The following is a 26,538-nucleotide window of genomic DNA, read 5'->3' as shown; positions in this document are numbered from 1 at the left end:
TTTATATTTTTGACTTGTTTACAGTATATTCATAGCCCGACCATTACCTTCCTACCTTATTTTGCTAGAAACATATAACATGGTTTTTTCCAAGTTGGTATACATGGAATTATTTAAAGATATCAATAATTGTACACATAATTTGATGGTGCAAAAATAAAGACGAACAGGAGACACACATGTTGCTTGATTGGTTCCAATTTAATTCTTTTTTCAAGAAGCAAATGTAAGAACCTGTAAGAACCTCTTAGCTTTACCCTATTATTTGCAAACAAACAATTGTTCTTAAGCAATAAAACAAAAGGCACATAGGCAAACTCTGATGTAAAAGTATTGGATTTTAATCACTACTCCATTGTAACCTGTTAACAACAGCTTGTCCTTTTACAGCAGATCCCAACTGAGAATTATCCAGTGTAATCATGAAACTTTGCTTTGGAACCGGGGAATAAAATACACTTTGGAAATTAAAAGGCTTATTTGCAGATATACTGAACATGACTAACAAAACAGTGGAAGAATGAAAACAACAACAACAACAACAACAAAAATGTCTCCTTCAATCCTCGTCAAAGTTTTGTTGTAAAAGGAAGTTGGCAGCCAAGTTCTCATTCTTATCACAAGCAAAGTAGGCTTGGATGACGAGTCCTTCTGGAAAACCCAAGGCTTTTAGCTGGATGGAAAGCAAAAGGTGAAAGTTAGTTTAACAAAACTGTAATATCCATCAACCTTTTCAATTTAAGCTCCAGTGTTTTTAGATAATAATAAATAAAAAAAACAGGTTCTGGACATTGTCATGCTCCACCTCACCCTCTCAATAGCTTCTTTTTCCTGTGGTGTGACCTGGATATAGCTCATCTGACCCCCACCAGATGTACCACCTCCCACTCCTCCGGCTCCACCCGGTCCTCCTCCGCCACCTGTTGGAGCTGGGTCTGGAATTGGCTCATTCAGCATCTGGATGAACTGTTCTTGGTGGTCACTGATCTCCTATAATTCAGAATGAAATGTTCATGAATAGTGTACTGTTGCAAAGTGAAACGCAGAACAGAGTGTTTAAAAAAGAGCTTTAATTTGGCTGTGTGGAACCTATTAGTGTGATAAAATGAAACAAGGTGAATTCAAACTGTTGATCCATTTTTTTGTGCAATAAAAAGCAAAATTATGTTTCAGTTCTAAGTTTTTAACATTTTGCTCCCATTTGATAAACACACACTACTTTTGCTTAATTTATTGCACAAAATCCCATTAAAACACTCTGCAATGTATTACCAACTGTAAAAATGCCCAAGAGGCTTGGCTGTCTTTGCCTGGCAATGTGTCATTAGAAGAATTACTTGACATTTTAAACACTGGATATAGTAGACTGGTAGATGAGTAAACTGTCATTTTGTTAAAACTCCCCAATAAAAGTATACAAGTGTTGTAATCTAGAAGTGAAACATTGTTGAGGTCTGGCTCTTCCTCACCTGCAGCAGGTCTGGGTTCTCCCTGCCGATCTCCTGCAGCAACGTTGGAAGCAGGACAGGATTCTGCTGAATCAGCTGTCGCATCACCTGGAACTGAGGCTGATTTCTTAGGAAGTCCAAGGGATTGGCTGGAAGCGGAAATTAAAATTGTAAGCAGCAAGAAACAAGAAAACTGGCAGAGAAAGCATAGTTTCATGCCTCATTTGCTTTTGGAATCAGGGTGTTCCATTTACTTCCTGCTGTAGCGCTTGGTGAAGATCCAGTGTTGGCAGGAGTGTTAACACTTCCGGAGGGAGCAGCTGGAGCTCCACTTGATGGAGTCGCCGTGGTATCAGGTCCTGGTGCAGGACCCTGATCTCTGGTTGACACACCCTGTGGAAGGAGGTAGGCCTCCACTGGTTAGTAGAGCAACAAGAAGGGGGATGATGCTCTCATATCTTGATTAAGAAGTACTCTGTAAGAGTTTTAAGTTTTTTTCCAAGTGAACACTAAAACCTCTGCCAAACTGTTTCCTATTTTTCCATGGATGCTGATGCATTTGAAAATGGATTTCATGTGGGTTTGTACAACAAGAAATAAATTGCATTCTGTGAAACCACTTTTGTCAAGTATACAAAATATGGTTGTTGGCTTTGATGCACCCCAAGCTTGCATTATGGATAAACATTTGGGAGAAGGGTGTAAAATGTAGTCCAACACTGAGTCAGGACATACTGAGTTACTTCTCTAGTTTTATATTTAAAACTAACTGACCACCTGACCATTTTTGACTGACAGTTCACTGGCATATTATCTAAAATATTATGAGCTGATAAATACACAAAATAGGTCTAACTGTCATTACTTGAACACCCAGCATGCTGAGGGGAATACATTTTCAGAGTAGACAGAGCACATCATGACATTGCGTAACATTATTTAGGGTCATTGCTTGACATTTACTTTAAATTCAAATTGAAAAAAATAAATAAATACATTTATCCCAAAGAAAATGTTATTTAACTCATATCATCCAAGTATCTTCAAAGTGATTGTGGATAGTGATGCTTTGGGCAGGAAGGATCTCAGGTAGTAGTCAGTTTTGCAACAAATCTGAAGAAGCCTTTGACTGAACACAGTTGCTATATATCCCTGCCTGACATGCTAACTGCTCAATATTATGGCAGCAGAGATGATATTACGCGGGAACATTTCCTAGATAACACCATCCAGTTTTTGCCAACACTGCTAATCTACCTCAATGCTTTTCCCACTCCTCTTTAAATCTCTGCCTGTGATGTTACAGTCGTTGATATGATCTTTGTCCATTATCATAAGTGGAAGAGTTGGCTTGGACTTCCTCTTCCTCTCTGTTCTTTGGTTCTGCTCTGCATCCAAGAAGTCCCTTTTTAAACTCCTCTGGGTTTTGGGCTGCTAGTTCAGGTATTATTTAAACTGAGCTAGTCCAGGGGTGTCAAACTCCAGTCCTCAAGGGCCGGTGTCCTGCAACTTTTAGATGTGCCTCTGCTGCACCACAGCTGAATAGAATAATTTGGTCATTAGCAAGGCTCTGGAGAACTGATCTACACAAGGAGGAGGTAATTAAGCCATTTCATTCTAATGATTTGTACCTGTGGCACATATAAAAACTGCTGGACACCAGCCCTTGAGGACTGGAGTTTGACACCTGTGAGCTAGTCCCAGCCTGGTTGCTATGGTTATGCATGATAATAACTACCTGAAAGTAAAACAGCATGAACAAAAGTTGTTCCAGCTGCACACCATCCAAAGCCAGAGGGAATAATTCTCCAAAAAAGCAATGCCACAGCAATGCCACAGCCAGAAAAAAATGAACCAAAAGTTAACAAAAGGAAGGAATCAGAAATAATGTAACAGAGCTACTTCAACATGCTGCCACCGTGAGTGGCAAACTGTGGGATTAAATGGAATTGCCTGTTAATTTAAATTTCATATTAAAATCCAAGGCATTAGTGCATATTTGTTGTATATAGAATGTCTACAAGTTAGATCCTCATCAAGTGTAACGATTTTGACAAAAATAAATAAGAAAATAAAAAGCCTTTGCCAACCTGATTTATGGGAAGTTAAAACTACAAACTACAATATTATATTTTTCACCAAAAGCATCATGTTTTTGTGTGCTACTGAAATGGTAAACCCACAGTAGTGTGAGAGTTAGAAGATTTTTCTGAACAAATATTTGGGGCTTCTTGTAAAGTTTCATAGATACTCGGACTGTCTACAAAACAATGATATGAACACAACGATGAGCTGAGAAAGCAAAGTAAGCTCCAAAATTGCAAATGTCACACAAAAGTATAATCTATAATCAGTTAAGAGATGTATCAATCTGGTAATATGATTAAAAGCGCATTCATTTCAACCACAGAGCTCCTCATACCGACAGCAGGTATTCCACAGCCCTGTCAGGGTTGTTGAAGCTCACTCTCAGAGCTGCCACTACTTCTTCTCTCCCGAAGCCCAGGAGCATCATTTCATATACCATGGCATCATACGACGAACCTGTCACTGAAGGAATGAGTAGACAGTCGCCAATAAAGCAACTGAGATTTATTGTCACAGTGCAGTCAAATCTTTTCATCTCTATTCTTTAAAACAAAATTTAAAAAGCTAAGACACAGCAAGAGAGATATTTGTTTCTACAAAGCATAAACATAACTCAATATAAACAATTTGAGTTAAAAAAAAGTATTATTGCTTAAAGGAAATCAGAAAGCGTTGATACTCAGCAGTTTTCAGACATGCAGGTTCACAGGATTCACTTTGAGGCAATGCATGTTCTAAATGTAGAGCATGAGGACATGTAGACGTGTGCCTAGCGTACATCGGAACAGCTAACAAACAAACATCTAAACATATAAATGCAGCCTTACCAAGAGTTGAAACAGCTTCATTTATCAAGTTTGAGTTTGGTGAAGTCTCAGGGCTTCTAGAAGAGAAAAGAAAATATTTAAAACATCTACAAAACATAATGTTATTGGGTGAATGTCTGATCCTTACCCGCTACTGCCAAAACTGGTGGAGAATGGGTCAGAGCTTGGTGGCGTCACCTCTGTTTTGTCCTCTGACTTGTTGTCGGAGGAAGTCGGCTCTGCTGGATTCTCTAAACTAGACAAAGCTGCAGGAGGGGCTGCAGGAGGAGCTGCAGGAGCCGTGGTGACGGGAGCTGAAGAGGTTGACGAAGTCTGTGTGGTGGCTGAGGCCATTTTGGGCTGGAAGAAAAAAAATTAATAAATAATAGGTCATAAAATATCTTTTGTCAAATAAAAGCTGTCATTATGATCGAACTATCAACTCTGTTGTATTTTACATAAATGTGCTGCTCTGAATTGATAATAAATAGTAAAAAAAAAATTTCTGACTAAAGTCATTAGACAGCTTTAATCCTATGATGGAATACCAGCGTTATTCGATACAATGCTAATTCAAAAAGAAAAACACAGCAAGTTGGAGAAACTTTAAATTATGAACCTTTGTCACCATTAGCACCACAAAGTTCTTCTCATCAATGTTGTACTCCTTGAGAGGCGTGTCATCGTTTAAGATTTTACCTGTCAAAAAACAAAAAAATTAACACCTATATAAAACGGTGCACACTTTATATGAATTAAACCTCTGCTGAAGAAATGACTCAACAGTGTATAGATAATTTCTAGGAAAGCAAATGTGTAAAATTCAAGTTTTACAATGAAGTGTAACATGCTACTGTCTCAATACATTAGAAAAATATATGAGCATGCAACAATGTTTAACTTATATAGATAAATCTTAACATATTACTTAGCACTACTATGGAAAACAAGGCAAATGTATCAAAATATGCACCACTTGTCTAAACAACGGCCTCTTAAAGTTGATAAAACTATTAACCACAGAGAGACTTTAATTCTGCACTGACCATTTGGTTATAGTTCTTTCTTTTCACTAAATGAAGCTGACCATAATCCATCAAATCTATAGGTGAAAATAAAGTTGCACATGGATTGTGGGTAGCTTCATTTAGTGGGGAAAAAATCTGTCTGAAGAAACAACTTTTTTCAGTGACACAATTGTTGTTTCCTCTGCTCTTAACACTTGATGCAATCAGATTTTGACTTCTGGGTCACTCTATTCTCTTCCAGCTGTCTTTGTACTGACTTACAAAGACAGAAATCTCTGTGTTAATTTTGCCACACGTTTTAAATCATTGTCCTTTCAGTTGTCTGGCAGAGTCAAGCAGATTTATATGCAAAGTCTACTGGCATCTCAAAACGTTGGTGATGCTTTTCATGTTTGACTTTCTTAAAAGCCAAGACACAAAAAAAGTTCCATAAAAAGGTTTAGCTCTTTAAAAATCACAACAAGCTTCTTATAATGAATATTTATCACATATAAGTTGCCCTTTTTCATGTGTAACATTTGCAACTCTAAATTACTTATTTAGCTTGCTGAGGGCAAAAATGGCTGTTTGAAATGTAAAGTTTGGAGACCTTTTCCCACCGGTCTTCTTTTCCCCCCATACTTAATCACTCTTGGAAAAATAAAATCCCATACTTTTCCAGACTTTCACACATCTCTACCAAGGACTCCAAAAACATGGAAGGTAATGTATGAAGTCAGCATCTTATTTTATTGATTTGCACATATCATACCGGCATAGATCAACTTCTGTGCTGCAACCGAAAAGATGTCCTTCCCCTTCTCCTTTTCAATCCTCTCTTTTAATATTTTCACCTATAGACAAAACATGAAAAAAACGTTAACAATCTTGTTCACATGTTATGTTGCACAAGTGTTTACAACCCTTAAAACGTCCTGTTTAGTTGCAGTGAGTAATAAAGGAAGTGAGTTTGACCTGCTCTCTAACCGAGTCAACAAACCAAATTCCCTGTGACATATCGCATAAAAATAACGGCTTCCTTCTGAAATTGCCACAACGACCCGAGTTAAATCAAGCTTAACAGACAAATTAAAGGTAAAAAAATAGTTATAGTCTCCTTTTGGTTAAATTAAATATTACGCAGTCCCCGTACATAAAAAAAAGAGTATTACATAAGCTCAGCGAAAGTAAAAGTTAGTAAGTAAATCATTTCAAACATCATCTGGAACATCACGCGGGCTGCGGCTAATTACTGATAACATAAGTCACTTTTTCAATATGTACAAGTCAGTTACTTTGACTTGTTCAGAAATGATAACATAATTATACAAAGCCTAAGTAGGACGCACTGAGGACAAATACATAAATGACATTCCATGAATTTCCGCAAACCTACTTATGGATGGATGTGCCTGTTATGAGACATTCCCAAACTGTTCTCGGTTCCAGGACATACCCCACTCCCACTCCCACTCCACCCCCTTCACTTATATTTCTATCTCTCACCGTCTCCTCCTCATCGATGTCAATTTTAAATGTTTGTTGTTGTAATGTCTTCAGAGTTACCAGCATCTTGTCAGTCGAGCTTTACCCACTGGACTGGCTTAAATCTATTAAATCCAACTTGAAAGACTCCACTGCTTTTTTCGTTGGCTCATCACAACCTGTCAGCCGCCATGACTTTTCGGTTCTCTTCTTCGTGTGTTATTCATCGTGCGTATGGTCCACCTAGTGGTTAGATGGTGAACAACGTCCTGTGTTGTGTTTGTATTCAATTTGACTCAGAAATTGTAATATTAATGCACTGTATTGAATGATATTTTTTATGTAACTATGTTAGTCATTAGCCATTTTTATTCCCTCTCTTTTACAACTGATTAGATATTTGGTTATGGTGTTTTTGTCAGTGATTGTATAAATAAAACATTTAATTTGACTTACAGTGTATGGATCAACTTCATTCATTCAGCATTAAGCTTGAGTGAAAATATTCCAATTTTTCCCCTTTACTTACGCTTTCTTTAAAACAAAAAATGCTTACCATAATTAATTTATTTTAATACAGAGTAACCATGAACATTTGTACTTAAAGAGTCAGGGCAGGCATCATGAGTATGTACAAAACAGTATTATTTCAGTTTGCTGACTAGTGGGCAACATGGAAAAAAGACTTGTGTCTATGTTTGTTTGTGTTACAGTAGAAACTGATGAGAAAGTTCCTACAATCACAACCCTTTAACACTTGTTAAATCACCTGGTATCAATCAATATTCAAAGCTTTTATGTAAGGCTGTTTTTTTCTTTTAAAGTTGTTGCCCGGTGGTCACTTTAGGAGGCCTGCTAACTACAAAAAATAAAATAATTGAGGTGTTCCGCAATATTGTGCAGTCTTAGTCAATCTTCATCTCCCACTTCTCTTTCTGTTCTTCTGCGTCTCTTTGCATGGCCTGCTCTTCTCGCATCCTGAGATCCTCCTCTCTACTCAGGCTGCCCCCCGCCTCCATCACATTTTCACAGAAGGAGCAGTGGCCTCACTGGCCTTGGCCTATGCATCCTCTCATCAGGCATTCCTTATGCTGCTCCACTCGGCAGCTGTACTGTTGTCCTCTTTTCCCCTCTTCTCTCCCTCTCTGTGCTGTGACTGTGTCTCCTGCTCCTGTCTCCAGGGGTCGTCAGTCTGCCATCGGCCTCCTCTGAAGTGAAGAGCTGCAGAGATTACAGTCTGATCCCTGGTGACTCGAATATATTTTTAAGAGATGATGTTAGACGTGTGAAATAAAGACTCAGCCCCAACTCCCGAACCTTAAGCAGGCAGAGTAGGGAAGGATGTGAAAATGAGAATTTCAGTGAAAAAAACAAAACAAAAAGAAACTGTGTTCATAGACTTCCCAAAAACTTGAAGCCGTTTTCTGAAAACATCTGCCCTGCAGGATTGCAAGTGTCTTGAACAGATACTCAAAGACATCTATTCAAGTCAGCGGGGTTCTTGCAGGGTGTGGAGAGTAGTTCAGAGGAAAACAGATGACTGGAAGGGTGTAGCCAATGAAAGCTACTGACAAGCGCAGTGACTATTTACCTACCGTATTTTATTCCGTTTCCATCTATCTATCCATCATAATATTTATAGCCTTAATTAATTTACAATACAGATGGGCATTTAATAACATAGAATACTTTTAAAGAGAGTAAAAAATTATAGCAAGAACATAAATCCTAAAAGTATCTTCCTTAAACAGGCCACAATAAAACGAGGACCATCACTGAACCATGGGCTGGCTGTTTACATGTCTGCAAGCCTGGTCTTCTTTAAAAAAAAAACAAACTACGGTGTTATTCTGAAAATTTGCCAGTCTGTAATCAGTTTGAAATCCTCAGGTAAATAACTCCATGCAATTAATCGCTTGCACAGAAAAAGGCAGTTTGACTCAAGAAGATTTGACAAAAAGATACCTTATGATTCTTGCTGAATGCACCATCAGTTACTAAACCTAGAGGAACTGCAACAACACTGAGCAACTGAGGATCCCAACCTTACAAAAATGTTTAAAATTCATAAGAAATTACAAAATTGAATAAAGCATGATTAAATCTAACAGGTTTTATGTTCAAGATTTTGATTGAATGGTCATATATCATCCTTAGAGGCCTCATGGTTGAGTTTGCATAAAACCAGGATGTCACAAGGTAACTTAAATGAGAATCATAAAGTGCATGGAACTCTACAACATGTAATCAAGGAAAATCTTGAATTAGTCTAAATGTACTGTAGGTGCACATGTAGAGGAAATGAAGGTTTGCTTTTGCAACTGTGCTCATCATTTTACCATGCTTTTCAATTTATAAATGAGAATCCAAAACAAAACCACAATAATTCACTTCTGAAATCTGCTCAATGCGTTGACCATTCATTTCTAAATTCAAATTGGAGCCACTGCTTACAGACCTTACCCTCAAAAAGAAGAAAATCGAAACGATCTTTTTAATGTCCATGACTTTTTGAGAATTTCTACAGATTGCAACCACAAACGTCTATGTATGTTATTGGGCTATTATGTGACAGACCAACACAAAAGTTTATTACTGCAATACATTTTTTTCGACATTTGTTTAGAATAAAATAATAAAGACCCCAGTCTCATATCTGATAGCCCTAAACAGAACCCAATGCAACCTATTACCTTCAGATGTTTTAAGGTCAGTATAAACCCAGCTGCTCTGTGAAGGCCTCAGTTTTGTTGGAGAACATTAGAGATCAAACAGCATCATAAAGACCAAGGAACACAGCAGGCAGCAGCAGTGCTGCCTGCACTGGATTGAACAGTGCACTGTTCAATTCACCATCAGAAAATGGAAAGAGTATTGGCTAACTAGAAAAAAACTAAACAGAGATCAAACAGATCAAACAGAAAGCGATTAAAAAAGAAAACAATTGTTGTGAGAGCCATAAGGAGCACCATATTGTGGTGATCATTTTCTTTGGCAAGGACAGGGAGCCTGGTCAGAGATGATGGGGACAAATATAGGAGCTTCAATCACCTTTCAGTAGGATGATCCTAAACATACAGACTGAGCAGAGTTTAAGTCACCACATATTCATTTCATGTTAGAATGGCATAGTCAAAGTCAAGACCTGAATCCAACTGAGAATCTGCAGCCAGACCTGGAAATGTCAGTTTGCAGATGCTCTGTTCAAGGCTTTGCTTTGCAAAGATTAATTGGCAAAACTTTCACTCCCTAGAATTGCAAAGCGCTTAGAGATATTCTCCAACTCTAATTCCATTCTAGTAGGGAAATTTAGTTAAATCAGGAAATGATGATTTAACTACATGAATTATTTTAAAATAACATCAAACCGCATCATAAGCTTTAGTTCTCCTTTGTGTTATTTCCAAGGATACAACATTTTACAGGACATTTTAGAGCAGAGAAGAAAACAACATTCAGTATTCTGATAACTTTATTATCAAGTTAAAAAAAGACAATGAATTACAATATTTACAGAATATCCAGAGATAAATGGAATAAAATTGTAAACAATCATTCTAGGCAACATCACAACCCACCATCAGGTAATCAGATGTATATAGGAAAAAAAAGGCAAGGAGAGATTCTAGTTTCAAACTATGGAGACAACAGTCTGAAAAGAGAAATGCTTTTGAAACAAACTAAACATATATACAAGTATCCAGTGTGTCTTCAGCAGGGGCAGGAACATTTGGTAAACTGGGGATTTTTACAGTCTGGATCCTGAACACAGTGAAGGATTCATCAAAGATCATCACGGAACAACAAACTATACCAGGCCGACAGCTTCATGGAAACACTTGTCCAGACTCATCCTCTGGTTTACACCGGGCTGGGCAATAAAAACTGTATTCCTACAACAACTACTTTCAACGGGCTTTTCCCTTCTGGGAAGGGAGACGAGTTTGTTCTGCAAAATGGGAAAACAGCTTTTAAAATTGAGCACCAACTCAACTGGATTTAAGTTACTTCAGGAACTGAGGAGCAGATAAGGGCTGCTTTCTTCACTTCTTGTTGACTGGAAAGATTATGAGATTATGAGCAGGTAGACGTGGTCTAAACAAGTCGTCACCATTTCTGTTAACCAAGAGAACACAGGGGAGCGACACGATTTTGGAGACATGGACCGGCTACATCTATAGGTCGACTAAAAACCCATATGGTGGCAAAGCTCTAAAGAGAACCCAAGCAGTTTGTGCTTCCAAATGAACTATTGCGTGCGTCATCTCTTCATTCGCCACAATAACATCCCTGCCCGATTATTGAGAACTGCATAAGTTTCCTTTTATGCTTCCTTTCTACTCCTTTGCTGCACAAAAAAAGCAACTAGACGTTGTACAACAGCTCGATAACGTTGGAATTGAGATTCAAAAGTCTCTAAAGGTTATCTTAATTTTTTTTCTTCCCCTGAAAAATAATAATAATAATAAAAAAAAACACCCAAAGGAAAACAGGGTGGATTAATCCGTTCTGAAACACCACAGTTCACACACTTAACAAGGAGTTTTGTTTTCTATACATGGCTGCAAATATGTAGCTTTCCTGGGTTCCTACATGTTGAACTATAATCCAAAGATTCCGAGGTCCAAACCTAGAATTCACCATCTCCATTGACAGTTCAATGCAAATGATAATAATAATAATAATCATAATAAAAAGACAAGTACAGCAGCAAACACAGCAGGCTTCATAAATATTTTGGTACCGAGTATCCGCTGTTTTTTCTAAATCACAGATTGTTCACCGTTTCCTGTCGGTTTTGCTCAAATTAGACACGAATTGAACAGAATCATTGTCTCATAAGGCTTCAGGGCATTTAAGCAGCAACTTCCAACAAATACAATCTCTGCTTTTTTTCAAGATCAACAAGATAAACCATCGTAAAAAAAAAAAAAAAAAAAAGCACACAAATGTGGACTACTACATGTTTATCAACACAGAATAAGAGTTTAACAGTATTTCTTTTACCTCATAAAAAGTCAGGTATATGTGTATCTGGAACTTTCTGCTTTGCTTACACTTGTCTTTTCTGTGATTTTTCTTTCCAAAACAGAACAGGAACTGCTTCCACCCTAAATTTATTATATGATTTTTAAGGATTTGCAAGCCAATTATCAAAAAAAGTTTACTTTTTAGTCTTCTAAAAAAAAAAAAAAGAAAAACTGACTGCTAATGAAAGTCCAAACAGACATAATGTTGCAGAAAATGTCTCTTTTATTCCCCAGAATTGAATCTAAGTCTTTAAAAAAAGACTTAAGATTGCAAATTCCATTTTTTAATGAACAGTATTGTCTGGGTGTAACCCTCCTGAATGTTAATGTGTCTAAGCCTTACCACCTATATTTCAGCCAACTGTATCAATAAACATGACAATGCAAATCTGACTGTTGATGTTTGTTACCAAAGCTTAGAAAATAATAGTTGAGGATGCATTAGACCAGCTCTCACTACTCTAAGACTGGACTATGATACTCCAAATCAGCCAGAATGTGGAATGTTCCCTGCAGGATCTAGAAGAAGTCTTCTGGTGTGTATCAAAAACCCTGCTCACAAAACCTCTGTGGTGAGATGATGGTGATGATGACCATCGCAGTGGGCGCAGAGTCCTGAGTGATTTCTGCAGGAGCCTTGGTAGCACCAGCGCCCATCGAGGGTTCTGCCATTGCACTGTTGCAACAAAAAGCATCGCACCAAGCAGCTGACTCAGACAATCCTTGCTCACCAAGAACATAAGAAAATAAAAGATCGGAGGTGCACACACACACTACATCAGCTGGCTCCAGATCTGACGGATGCATCGTGCATGTCTCTCAGAAAACATTCTACTGCAGAGGTGATACAGAGTGCGTAAGACTTCTTGTTGCAAGACAACAAAGAGAGCAGTCAAAATCTGCAGTGACTGAGCAGAATTTGAATGATCGCTAAGGTCACGGAGACCATGGGGCTTTAGGCCGCTTTGGGTCACTGGACTGATGTGTATCTTTCCGGTCTTGAAAGAACAAGGAGTTTGCTATGTTTGACCAATAGAAGTAGAACTAGTTGTTGGATGATGTCTTCAACTGGGGGGGAGCAACATAGATATATACGTGTGTATTTGTATTAAAACTCTAGGTTTCATTAAAGAACATAGTTATTCTAAGCTATATATAGTATATTTGCCAGTAGAGGAGTTTTATTGTAAGGCACTGGTTTCAAAACACAGATGAGGTCTGAACCCACTGTGGTCTGATTCTGTGCATGGTGTAACCCAGTAAACCTCTGTTTCAATTCATGTTGTCTGGGTCTCTGCAGATGTGGTTGCACACACCTAATCCAACAATCAGCACTGAAAAGACAAGTGTAATTAGCCTTTGTCAAGAGGCCATTATTTTTAAGCCAGTTGCAGCTCATTTCTGAATGGACATGAATACAGATATGACACTTGAAACATATCTCTAGGTCTATTAACAACATGAATCTGACAGGGATAACGGGGAGTTGTGTAAATTCACAAATAGGACAAACAAAAATTAAAGGTTAAAGGAGCTGGGCATCACAGGTTGAAGGCTTATACTCAGTATAATATAATATAAAGGGACCTAGATTATAGCAATTTGCTACAAAGGCTGGAAAAATGTTCAAAATCTCTAAAATGGGGAAAAGATGCTTTTTGATTTTTACTAACATAGGTAAGGTGCCATTCTTTCTAAGGAATATTCCCACACATTTAACACAGGATAAAAAAAAAGTCCCAAATTTTACCAAGGAGTAAGAACTGGTCGCTGTTCAGTGGGGCAAACGTTTATCTCTTTCACCTGTCGTTGGCTTAAAGATAAAATTCACCAAACCTGGAAGCAAAAGATGCTTGAAATAATAAAATGCTAACTTTAAGTTATTGATTTGGACAATATTCTTCATAAATAGCTTGGTTTCATCAAGGTAGGGATCTTTCTTGGTGGATGTGACCAGAATGTCAGCGATAAAAGAGTTCTGTTCACTATTGGTTACCAATATATTAAGTTCTGTCCAAGGGGACTGCCCATTTAAAAGGGCTCAGATGTTTTTTATGCAGCACAACCTAATACTTATATATGTAACACCTAAAAAAAATCTACTAATGCACCAACTGATAAAAGTCACTTTTCTTTAAATTCTAACCTCCCAAAGGCTTCTGCGCTGATTTTTCCAATTGTTTTAAGCATGAAGTCGCTGCAATCAGTTTAAGGAGACTGTTGATCCGTTTTGGTGTGAAGCATTTCTTTGTCCTCCACATACTGGCTCTGACTAGTCAGTGAGAGATCAGTGGGATCTTCTTCCTCTTTGCCGTTACTGGCCAGGTCCAGTCTTGAGTCCGCATTAACAAAGGAGTCACTGGAGGACGGAGCCGAGGCCTCAGTAGCTGACGTGGAGCCGGTGTCCAGGCGCGTGTTGTTAACCACCCTGGAGATGAAGGAGGGGACATGAAGGAGAGACATGTAAGACTAGTTGCATTCCTTACACAAAATTCAGCTTCCTGGCGGCACAACTTTGGCAGATGTAATCCATGGAACAAATTAATTTCCGGGCTCCGACAGCAAATTCCAAAACCCATACTTTTCCAGAGTAAAACTAGCAGCTTCCAGTCAGCTTTTGGTCCATTTTTAGAACAAACGTGAGGGAAAGAGAGAGACTTAGAGGGAGAGAGGAAGAGAGAAAGAAAATAAAAAAGAGAGAAAAAAGCCCAGACGCTGTGCAGTGCTGAGACTTACATGCCGTGTCGCAGGACATGCCTCTCCCATTCTAGGCTGTTGGTGAAGCAGCGGCCACAGAACTCGCAGGGAAGTCGCTTCTCTCCGCTGCTTGGCCCAGAGCTGGTGCTGCTGGGAGACGCAAGGACTTCTGGGAAACAGAGTTGAAACAAATGCTTAACTTTAGCACAAAGTGAGCCATTTACAGCCCAAGAAAATCATAGCAATTGGTAATCAAGTCACATCTTTAACTCTTAAAGCAATGTAAATTTAGAGTTAGTCCACAGAAAAGTTTAGCTACTTTCACTGGCAGCTCAGTCACAATCAGCTGTTGCCGTTTCTACCTCTTTGTATCTGATGGAAATAGTTGCTCCTTTAAATATTAGTTTATCATTCTAACGCCATTAAAAGTGTTAAATTATTTCTTCCTATGTCCCATAAACATTTCATACAAGAAGTGCCTTTGGTTGATGTGCATTTTTACCTTGCGGGACAGTGTTTTCCTTCACTACCTCCTTGACTTCTTGTTCCTCTTCCTCTTCCTCCTGCAGTTCTTCCTCTTCTTGCTCCTCTTCCTCCACCGCCTCATTTTCCCCGTCCTCTCTGATGTTTTCCTCCCCATCTTTGTCATCCGTCTCCTCCTGGTCATCCACCATGTTCTCAATGATTTCCATTCCTTCGTCGTCATCGTCCTCCACCTCTTCGTCCTCCTCCTCTTCCTCCACCTGCATGGTGGCCTCTCCGTCTGCCCCCATCTCCAGAATTTCGCTCTCAGCTTCCTCCTCTGCGCTGCTCTCTTGCTCATTTAGCATCTCCAGCTGGTCCAGGTTGACTCGGCCCATCAGCTCAAAGTTACGGATAACCTGATCAGAAACAAGATGTCAGGGTTCCCTTAAGAGCTTTAATTATGTCTTTCATTTGGAGGTGTTTAAAATACTGCAACCCAAGAACAGTGCAAAATTGACACCTTTATTTCACTTTTTAAAGGCAGGATTTTCACTGGCAAGTTAAAATGTTTTAAAGATGAAAATGTTCCATACAAAAGCAAAAAAGAAAACACAGCTTTTCTAAAGAAAGTTTTTTTCTTTCATTTTAATTCGGATCAGGAACATTTGGTGACTTTTATATGCTTATAAAAGCTAGAATTACCAAATCTAAACAAGATCAGTCTATTGTTTAGAGCATTAAATATAAAAGCAAAGCAGGTTCATGTTTAAAAATTGTATAATCAGAAAGATTGGAGTGAAAAAGCAATGTTTATGTTCTCTCCTGAGTTTTGGCATAACTTTTGCTTTTTTAGAAGGCCTGAACTTTTGCACTAAATAGAGCCATTATTATAAGAGTCACAAAATGCAGTTATTCAGACATATATTTAGTTATATTGATGATTTTCTAGAACCTCTTGATAACCTGAAACAGATTAAAAGAGGTTATTCTTTCTTTTGCACTTTGTGAAACACCTGCTGAAGAATTAGGTGAATGGTGCTCTGTAAAGCTCTCAGCACAAAAGATCGATCTCTGAATTCTTTAGCTTCACCCTGAAACGGTGCTGCTCTCTTCAGCATACTTTTAAAAGATTTTTAATTAGAAATGGAGGCTTTTGAAGGATTTAGATTCCAGAGAAAAACAAAATAAATCCCAAAACATTATGATACATCTACTCATTGCCAGTGAATAAATGGAGAAACACCTGCTGCAACATAAATGTGTAATAATATCACAACATGTACATTAGTTATGAAAGGCTGAAATAATCTTAGATACAGAGTCCCTTTAAGGTAAAGATAGTTTATTTTCACTAAGAGATCATTTGTTTTTGCAACCATCAAAGAAAAGTTTGCTTTCTGAAACATCCCAAGTGCAGCTTTATTTATTTTTTTCTTTCATTTTAACCTAATTACAAAGGTATTCATTTCTTCTGCTGCTAATAGACACCCTGGTGTAGTTCACCCAACAAGTCTCTGCTCATTGAAAGTCCGCTCATAGTTTCTGTGTATCCATGGAAAATGTAGCTATGCAAAACTGCACATACTGGTCTCCAACTGACCTTGTGCTCAAGGCGAAGGTGCTCCTCTAGCTGGCTGCTGCGGCTGCTGTCATAGTAGCAGAGCTGGCACTGGTAGGGCTTTAGCTCGTCATGCTTCTGCAGATGGAGCTGCAGGGCATGGTCACTTGAGCATGTGAAGGTGCACTTGTGGCAGCGAAACACAAGGCCCTCTAGGTGACGCGACAGCTTGGAGCGGCTGATCTCCAGAGGAGCCACACGATCTTCTGATGGAGAGGGAAGTGAAAATTAGTTTCATTTTAACAGACGGGAAGAGGAGGAGGAGGAAGATTTGTGTGAATCTAAATTAGATATGTCTGCAGTGCTGCACATTTTGTGGGCTGTTGTGAGGAAAAGCAAACAGAGCACTGGGACTTCCTGTAGTCTTGACGTCACCATGAGGTTGCCAGGGAACCAGTGAGAGACCCCAGGGCAAGAAAAAAGTAAAGAAGCAGCAGTTTCCAGTCTGTGAAACTAAAATGTTACTGTTTATGTTTGACTTATCTACACTAGGTCGAGGCTTACATTTAACGCATTACAGAAAATCCTCTGCCTCCACTACCATAAAAATGTCAAATAGAAATAAAACTTTTCTAAACTGCAAACACAAATTCATTAGGGGCAAGTTAATGGAAAGTTTGTTTCTTTAATTTGCATTTTATTAGTGTGTTTAAAGAACTGGTAGGTTATTTTAACCTGCCAGTTTAAAGGCAAATTGACCCAAACTAAGGGAAACTTGGCTAAACTGAGACAAAAAAGTTAAGTTAAAATAGAATAAAGTAAGCTAAACTAAATTTCTTTAAACCTAATCTAAGGCTTAAGCTCAGCTTCATTCATTGTACAGAATAGATAACACTGAATTTCAAATTGCTACACATAAATCTTAGAATTAAACCCTTAATTAAAAATACATTGCATGTCAAAAATACATAATAAGTATCTAGAAATTAGAATGGGATGTTAAATAAGTCAAAATGCTAAAACATTCTTATATTAATTCTTTACTCGGTGTGTATGTTGGAACTTTGGAACAATAGGAGAGTTGGCACTTATAAAAACAAACAGCAAAAATCTCGAACCACTCCTGTAAAACTTCTACTTCCCATGACCAGTAATGCGTACCTCTGTGCAGAACAATGTGGTCAATCATGTTGCTCTTGTGTTTGGTGTGATAGAGGCAGAGAGGGCAGTGCAGTTCCTTGGGTAAATCCCCGCTTCCACTGTTGTTGTGACCAGCCTCGACATGCAGTGAAAAGTTATCCCTGAAAAACATTTACGGATGGATTTTGCACCCTTAATAATATTTCAAAATAAAACGGAGCCCTTCGAATGAAGGTCGGGAGTTTTCTCTCACTTGCAGCAGGTGAAAAAGGAGCAGTCTTTGCACTTGAAGAGCTTCTTGCCGCCGTGGCGGTCCCTGTAGTGCCGCCGCAGACTCTGCATGTATCCGGAGCTGAACTCGCAGAACTCGCATGTGAGCATGCCGCACGGCGTGGAGCCGCCGGGTTGAAAGTTTAAAGACATCTGACTCCGGGAAGCCAGCTTGTAGCGAGTGAGTTCCTCACAAACATCAGCTGGCTCCAGATCTGACGGATCTAAGAAAGAGGCAGGAGAAAGAAAGAGAATATTACAATCTTAAAAATCGAGTCATTTCATCTCAGGAAAAATCCAGCTGTTAATTACAGACCACACACCAGACATGTCAAGAATGAAGGACTGTGTGAATGCTTAGAAAGCAATATTCCAAGCTTTGGACAGTTCATGTAACACTGCCCAATGAATCCTTTTAAAACAGAAACAATATGGCAAGCCTACCAAAACATGACCGTCCACCTAAACTGGCAGAACGTGCAAGAAAAGCAATCAGAAAAACAGCCAAAAGCCTGTGGTAACTCTGTTGGAGCTGCAGAGAGTCACAGCTCAGGTGCGAGAATCTCTGAACAGAACAACTTCTCTCCAGTTATTTTAAATGTTGGAAGAAAGCCATTGTTACACTGCAACATAAAAACGCTGTTGCTAAAAGCAACCTGAAAATAGCTTCTCGATGGAAAAGTGTGAATAGGGAAGATGGTCAGAGATGATGAGAGAAGGGATGGAACTAAACAAAAAGCAATCCTATAAGAAATCCTGTTAAAGTCACCTAAAGACATGAGACTGGGCAGAAGGTTCACTTTCCAGCAGGACAACAAGCTAATCGCATATCCAAAGATAAAATGGAAAGGCTCTGATCAAAGCATAATCATGTTTTATGATGGCCAGGTCAGAGTCCAGACCTTTATAACTGAGACCTGATAATGGCTGTTTACAGCCCTCTTCATCATTCTAGCTGAATAAAAAAGACATTCTAATACATTTATCTGCAAAAATAACAGTCATTAAAGTAGCTGGAAACATAGCCCAACAGAGTTGCAACTGTGATTACAACAAAATGTCACAGTTTTGAATAATGGGACTGAACATCCTACTTTTCAGCCTTTCTTGTTGAAAAAAAAAAACTTCTTTCACTTCAGGTTTTGTAATTGAACAAGAATTTATTAGAACGGTACAAGATGTTTGGCTCTTTCTGGAACTAGCAAACTTAAAAACACAACTTAACTGGAACTGAAATACTGCATTTTATATTGACAAAATTAATATCCATATAAATTGATATTTCCCTCATCTCCAGACTACAATTTTTTTTTTCTCCTATGTATGATTAACCTGTAGCTTTCAGGATGATAACACATATTTGCATATTTTCTGCTTATTGACCATGCTACTGGTATCCGAGCTAATCGCACCATTGAGACTTATTCATGAGGAACTTAAGCGGACCTCTGCATTATGAAGACAAAACAAGGCCTCAGTTTGCTGATATATAGATGACTTGAGGTTTTCGAGTTATTCTTATAAAATATGAACATAAATCAAATAAAATCTGCTTGCCTCACAAACAAAAGAAACTTCAAGTCAGAGCCAGAAGTCACTGAAGTCACAAATTGCCATCATTTTGTGTAGCTTAAGCTTCAAGCGTGCATCTGCAAGTCTGTTCATATTACTGGCTCATTTGTTTAATTCATACACGTCTTGCATAAAACAAAGTAATCTACCTACTGCTACAGTACTGGATTGATTTGCTGCGTTAAACTGCGCAATTTCACCATCGTAGGTATAAGAGAGTGAGCATGAGCATCTTCAGTCATCTTCATCCTCCTTCCCCCTCTCCCAAGGGTCTATGATATCAGTGATTGGGCTCATGCTTTCGTCCTACTTTGAGCCTCCAACACATCAATAAATAAGCGGAAGGCACACTAATAGATTATGTACCCATGTAGGAAAAGCCGAATTCAGCACTCAAAGTGAGAAGAACTACAAAAGAAAAGCTTGCACTTTTTAATTTTTTTTTCTAAGATCCGATTTCAGACATTTGCAGAAGAGGTAGAGAAGTTCAGATGTACCACAACTGATTAATGTTTTATTATCCTCTCTGCACTGTGGAATAAAAAAAGCAGAAACAAAGCAAATTCAGTGGTGATTTGAATGAAATAAAGCCAGACCCCTATTTCATTTCTTGTTTCCATTGTTGAAGAAGGAGAACCATGCAGTTGTTGACAGTCTTGATCAAAATTACAGCCACATCATCAGCTTAAATATTGTCAGGTTTGAGTGTCAGTTTGATTACTGACATAATTCGAAGGAAAACTGGGTAAATTTTGCTTGTAAAAACAAAAGTAATTGATCAGGTGATCTTCACAAGGAAGAACAAAACAAAGACTTGCTCGGTCTGAATTTCAGATATTCAGCGGAAGGTGGCTGGTTTGACGCAGCATGGAGACATTCAATATGTCAGCTCTGCTCTCTCTCAATGCTTCATTTGTCCTGCTAGTGCACAGCTGACAGCAGTGGATGGTGCACCGAGGAATGCTGCACTGGCTCCAGGGAAGATTCCACAGCTCCAGCAGCAAGGTGACAGCTGCTGCCAAGAAAAGCCTGCAAGCTAACGCCGCTGCTGCAGAAAAAACCACGGCAACACCTAAAGAACACAGCAGCGTGTCAAGCTACAGCCAGAACGCCGCTTCGACTAAACATATTCAGCAAAGAAAAGGCGTCAAAGACGAAACCGAGGGGAGACCTGGAAGGCAAGAATCCAAAGCAGATTTTGTCTTTGTAAGTGCATCAAGATGTCTGACATAAAAAAGGGAATGAAAATAGTTGATGTGAAACTTGTTAGCTTGACTTGGAAAAAAAAAATCTTCCAACTAATGCTACAGAATGTGCGCAACCTTTGAGAAAGTACACAGGGCAACTTTTACTTTTATCTCCATCCAGCCCACTTGTAATCTGCATCCAAGATATTTCATCTAAACCTTCAAAAACGTCTCAATTTCTCCGCCTAATACTATTGAGTAGTCTCCAATCTATTGAAAAACATATTGAAGATGACGTTATACCATCTGTGGTCAGATGAGAATGGTCAGTGTGCGCAGGCTGTCGGGGGAGCCTGATAGCAGCGTGCGCAGCCTGGGTGGCAGCTCGGAGTTTAGGGAGGGTCAGAACCTCGCCGTGGTCCGTCAGAGAATGCTCCTTCAGCTGGCTGATGGTCATAGAGGAGAATGGGCAGGATAAGCACTTGTATGTGTACTGCTCACCTGGAAGGAAATGAACAAATGTTAAAAAAAATATATTGTTATCCATTATTAGAGAAACAGTTGACAAAGTTTTTTTTTTTTTTTTGCAGAAACAAAGCCATCTGTATTATTTTGTAACAGGCAAGACAACCTGGAATCATTAGGGCTCCCCTTTGTATTCGCGGTGTCTAGTAAAAGTATTCGAACTCCTAGCACTTTTGTGACGTTACGACCACAAACTACACTGTATTTCTTTGCACCAACACAAAATAGCACATAATTGTGAATTGGATGGCAAATGACACCTGGTTTTCAAATGATACTGGCAAATAAGAACCAGAAACATCAAACACAAACAGCAGTGGGCTGTAAAACTACATCTAAAGCTTAGGACAGTTCAAAGACCAATATTCAATCCAGTTAGAAGCTGTCAAAAATGGTTCTCAACCCTATAGCTTTAATACAATAGCTTCAGATCAATGTGTTAGCATGGTTAATCAAGGTTCAGATCTTTATTTGTCAAGAATGTTAAATATCTTTTTATGGTATTCCTTCCACTTCACATTTATACACCACTTTGTGTTGTATAAATGCCCAATAATCTCAATAATATAAATTAATGTTTGAAGTTATAACAAGAAAAAAATTAATAAAAGTTTTAAGTTTTAAGGGGTATGGAAACTTTTCAAAAGGCACTGAAGAAAATACAGACCTTTGGAGACCAAGTAGAAGGAATTTCGGTTTTTGGGAATTTGGGAATTTAAAAATTCTGCACTGAACTGAAAGTCTGACCATGATTTTAGCATTTGATTTCCATCAAGATAAATTAAAAAGGCTTCTGGTAGAGCACTTGAGAAATTGCATTGCACAAAATTTGTGTTAATTATAGAGATCTCACTAAAAGGATTCATAATAGTAAACTGTTGGTAAAACTGGTGGCCAAGCTATTTTAAAAAGCTAATCTTATCAGTCGGTGTTGCCGACATCGTCATCGTGACACCACAAAAGAATCAAGTTTCCTCGTTTCTGTTGCATGTGCTCAAAAAGCAAGGTAGCAAATCTAATCTGACTGCAATGTGGCTTTACAAGAAGTGGTTAGACTGGAAAATCACTGCCTTACTAAGCTTTATCTAGGGAGAACATCACATTTTGAAAATTTCAAGTTTCTGGTTGAACAGCAGAAGACATCAGCTAACATTTATCCTCAACTAAAGATAAGCAACTTTGCGTTTCAACAGAAACAGATCTTAAGCTGTGCTCTGTATAGTAATGAATTTGTTGCCGTTTAGGCCTTCTGCTTTCTCTTGTAATGTGTGACTCAATCCAACTGTGTGCACAGGTGTGTTTACCTGTGTGGGCCTTATGCAGGTGGCTCTTCAAGCGACTCGCGTAGGCAGACTTAAAGGGGCAGAACTTGCACTTGAACGGCTTGTGGTGGCCATGGTGAGACTGCACATGTCTGTCCAGGCTGCCGTGACACAAAATATGAAAAAATAAATAAATAAAAAAAAAACAAATAAAGGAGGAATGTTCGGATTAGAACAGGAAAAAGAAGAAAAGGGTAATGACGTTCATCTAACCAACAACAGCTAAATCTTTGCTAATGACTGCATAACGTGGAGCCAAGAGGGATGAACTCATCTGCTCACAATCCCCTGTAGGGAATGAGTGTGCTAGTGTCCTGTGGAGATGGTTGGAGCTGTGTTTTTCAACGCCAGTACCTCTGCGGTGGCACGAGAATGCAGCTTCTTTCTGGGTCGGGGCATGTACAGTGCAGAGGGATTACACCTGGGAGCTCAGAGGAGATGAGGATTCTCCCTTTCCCTCTCGCTCTCGCCATCTCTGCAGCAGATAAAACAAATCGCAGGACCAAAATGTCCTGTCTCTCGCGGTAATGTTTGCCCTTCTCTCTCTAACAGGCAGGAAATCTCGGAGAAGATTGGAGATTCAGAGGGATTGCGATCAGGTAAACAGAGCGAGGTGTAAAACTGTGCTCGGAACAAAATGAGTTCAACAGCCAGGTGATTGAAACGGCAGATGTCAGAATGGAAGGGTGTTCAAGGAAACGGTTTAAAATGTAGGAAACTGGGGCTACATCTCCAACAAATGGTGCACACAGATTCAGCTTAAACTAAATGAGACCATTCTCCCTGCCTGATATGAATGAAGTAAAAGAATTAGTGCACCTACAGCACATAATGTCACAAATGATGTAAGTAACAACTCAAGAAATTATATATTGCAAAAACTTAAGATATTCTTTTATCATTGTCACACAAACGTAAAGCTCAAAATGAATATTTGGACAAATGTGAAACCGGGTTGTGTGCAAAGAAACGGTTGCTTAGAACGGGTTTTTCCTGACTGGCACTGGTGCTGAAAAAACTAGTTCAATCTGGGCTCCAAACCTTTGCTGAGCTAGGAGAAATAAATGCTTTCATCAGGAACAGGAGGCAGGCTGGTGGAGACCAATACAAGTGGAGTGAATGAAATGTTCACTCCGACTTAGTTTTGTTTTTATTCTTTTTAATTCAAGACAGAACTAATAGAACCGGTGCGGTAATGTAGGTCCATCCCACCCACAGATATGACCTTTTAGTCACTGCTCCCATCTGAATTCATAAATCCTGTGTTTAGAAACGCTGTCCTTCAAATTCACCCGCTGTTAGTTGCTTTTTAATGCAAAAATACAAAAATGTTCCAGACTCAGATTTCTGTGCTCTGTCCTGTTCAACTTTTTAAAAATAAAAACAAAAATTTCTAATGAATCTCTACACTAGGGAGATTTTATATATGGCCGTAGCAAAAAGCACAAACTCAGACAAGAAGAAAGAAAGTGAAAGAACAGAACATGCGTAGAAAGAGGGAAGGACACAAGAAAGAACAGAATGAAGAAATGTAGGACACAAGAAAGGGAGGAAAGGAAGAGAGGAAAGAAAGTGAGGAAAGCAAGGATTGAATAACAAGAATGGAGTTAGGAAAGGATCACATTATGGAAGGAAAGACACAAGAACAAGAGGACAATAAGGAAAGGTGGAAGGACAGAAATATACTCAGTAGGAAAGAAAAGAACGATGAATATGGAAGGAAACTAGTCATGACAGAAAGAAATATAGAAGGGCAGAAAGAGGATAAGAAGGATAAGAAACAGATTTAAAAAGGAAGGATGCAAGTGAGGAAGGATGAAAATAGAACAAGCAAGAACAACAGGAAAGAACAGTAAGAACAGAGCAGGGAAGACAAAGAAAACGAAGAATGTGACAATGGAAGAAGACAAGAAGAAAACAAAAAGGGAAAGACATGGGAAAGGTTGTGAGATAAGGACAGACAAAGTGAAGGACAGAAGAGAGACAGGAAGAAGGAAAGATGGAAACGGTTTCCAGACTGATGCAGGGATCTAATTTAATTCCTTTTCCAGAATATGTAAGAACGATGTTTTAGTAACATAATGGTGAAGTTCTGGGATCCATTCAATTTCTTTTCTTTAATTCATTTCTTTTAAATTGAACCTGTAAGAATGGACCAACTGAGTCACAGAGCATATGCAAGAATGTATGTAAATTCATGTATTTATATGTAAATCTATATTTGCATCTAAGATAAAGAGAAAAATAATGTCAGGTATCAGCAGCATGACTCCTCTTCACTTACTTGTGTCTGAAGGGTGAGACGAAATGGCAGTACTGACAGCTGTATTTGTCCTCTTTGTTGAACAAAGCCATGGCCGAATGGCTCCTCTCGTGGGACCTCAGCCCCTGCATGGACATGAAGACCCGGTCGCATTGGGAGCACGCGTGACCCCCGGTTGCCAGCCGGTGATTCAGCTGGGTCCCTGACACCGTGGCTCTGGCGGCAGCCACGAGGGCGGCCGCTCTTCCCTCAACCTCCGCGCCCGGATCCATGGTCTCCAGATCAACGTCGTCAATGTTCTGATCGGTGGAACGATTTGAAAATGGGGGGATGAACGATGAGGTTTCGGGTCTGTCGGTGTGGTCGACTTCGGCTGCTTCATCCTCCTCCAGGACGCCATTGGTTAGAGTGTTTGAGGGCACGGTCAGGGGTACGTCAGTGACTTCCTGCTGCGAAGCAAAGCAAAAGAAAATTTGTTCATTCACTGAGATGGATACACCAATCAAATTTTAACCCATTGGATTCATTTGTGGCACTTAAAACTCATTATTATTACTCAATCAGCATGTCAGTCCATAACCATTTATTGTAACTGATCACTTTGGTTTGGTTAGAAATTAAACTTTGCATGAACTTAGTTTTGACAACAAAACAGAACAGAGAAGCAAACAAAATCCGTCAGTTTCTCTTTTACTTTCCTCGTCTGCTGGAGAAACAGGCCAGTAACTACGACCATGGAGAGCAGAAAGACAATCACTGCACTCTTTTTCTTTATTGCCAAGAGAAAACTCATTCTGTCTGTGGAAGGACCTGACCCTGCACTTCAGGCTGCCATAAATAAGAAGCACCAACCACAGAATCAACCAGTTCCTGAATTCACCCTTACTGCCTGCTCTTCATTTATATCAGAAGCACTTCCTGATTTAAAACTGGTATTGAAAAAAAAACAAAAAAACATTTGAAAAGCATTACTTTTAACTCTTCCTCATATGGTAAGTTTAATCAATAAAGTAAATATGTTATTTTAAAACTTACAATAACAACTATAATGTGAAATGCAAATGATCCATGGCTGTGAATTGTTACTCAAGTAGAGATCTGTGTGGCATACATGCAGAACACCATGTGTGGTGAAAAACCAACACTGCACAAAATCCCCATGTTGAAACATAGCTGAGGCAGCATCAGGCTGTGGGAATGGTTTTCTTAAATAAATCGAAGTGCCTAACTAAAGAGCTAGTCGTGGAGGAAACCTTGTTTGAAGGTGTGAAGACTAAAGAGTGCCTGGAGGTTTGCCTTTTAAAGGAGACAGCAACCTTACCCTAGAGCTACAATGGAGTGGTTTAGATCAAAGCCTGTTCATGTGTCGCAATGGTACAAAGTTCAGACCTACGTAAGAAAATGTGGCAAAAGGTGAAATTTGATCTTCAAAGATGCGTTCCATCCAAATTGACTGAGATCTTCTAGGGAGGAATGGACAAAAATTTCAGTCTCTGGAGACAAAAAGCTGGCGGAGAAATAGCCCCAAGGAAATGCAGCTCTAATCACAGCAAAAGATGGTTTTGCTAAATATTTACTCGTGGAGTGTGCATACAAATGTACCCAACACTTTTCAGATTTTGATTTGGAAAGCAAAACAAAACCAAAAAAAACCCCTGAAAGTTATGTACAGTTA

At 39.0% G+C, this 26,538-nt stretch overlaps 2 protein-coding genes across 6 annotated transcripts in view; both read right to left on the bottom strand.

The window, feature by feature from the left end:
* Positions 1-182: 182 nt before the first annotated feature.
* On the bottom strand, positions 183-7,050 carry rad23b (RAD23 homolog B, nucleotide excision repair protein). The gene is made up of 10 exons (XM_032569687.1): positions 6,856-7,050; positions 6,122-6,203; positions 4,962-5,041; positions 4,491-4,702; positions 4,364-4,419; positions 3,871-3,998; positions 1,703-1,841; positions 1,470-1,597; positions 811-990; positions 183-673 (listed from the first exon to the last, which is right to left on the bottom strand). Exons 1-10 carry the CDS (start codon positions 6,919-6,921, stop codon positions 560-562), a joined length of 1,185 nt encoding a protein of 394 aa, XP_032425578.1. The 5' UTR covers positions 6,922-7,050; the 3' UTR covers positions 183-559.
* A 3,238-nt stretch (positions 7,051-10,288) lies between these two features.
* Positions 10,289-26,538, bottom strand: part of znf462 (zinc finger protein 462) — a 53,181-nt gene continuing 36,931 nt past the window's right edge. For 2 of the 5 annotated variants that reach the window (XM_032568895.1, XM_032568896.1), the window contains exons 5-13: positions 24,885-25,312; positions 22,583-22,701; positions 21,057-21,254; positions 17,978-18,218; positions 17,746-17,885; positions 16,627-16,850; positions 15,064-15,442; positions 14,601-14,730; positions 10,289-14,292 (exon numbers count right to left, since the gene is read on the bottom strand). In XM_032568895.1, coding sequence (XP_032424786.1) covers positions 14,073-14,292; positions 14,601-14,730; positions 15,064-15,442; positions 16,627-16,850; positions 17,746-17,885; positions 17,978-18,218; positions 21,057-21,254; positions 22,583-22,701; positions 24,885-25,312 — 2,079 coding nt within the window. In that variant the 3' untranslated portion in view covers positions 10,289-14,072. Of the gene's footprint in view, positions 14,293-14,596; positions 14,731-15,063; positions 15,443-16,626; positions 16,851-17,745; positions 17,886-17,977; positions 18,219-21,056; positions 21,255-22,582; positions 22,702-24,884; positions 25,313-26,538 lie in introns of those variants that run through there. The other 3 variants (XM_032568897.1, XM_032568898.1, XM_032568900.1) reach the window with 3 other exon arrangements.

Source organism: Xiphophorus hellerii, chromosome 8, assembly GCF_003331165.1.
Source record: "Xiphophorus hellerii strain 12219 chromosome 8, Xiphophorus_hellerii-4.1, whole genome shotgun sequence".
NCBI classification, from domain to species: Eukaryota; Metazoa; Chordata; class Actinopteri; order Cyprinodontiformes; family Poeciliidae; genus Xiphophorus; species Xiphophorus hellerii.
The sequence above is the reverse complement of the archived record's forward strand: the minus strand, read 5'-3'. Positions and strand labels throughout refer to the sequence as shown.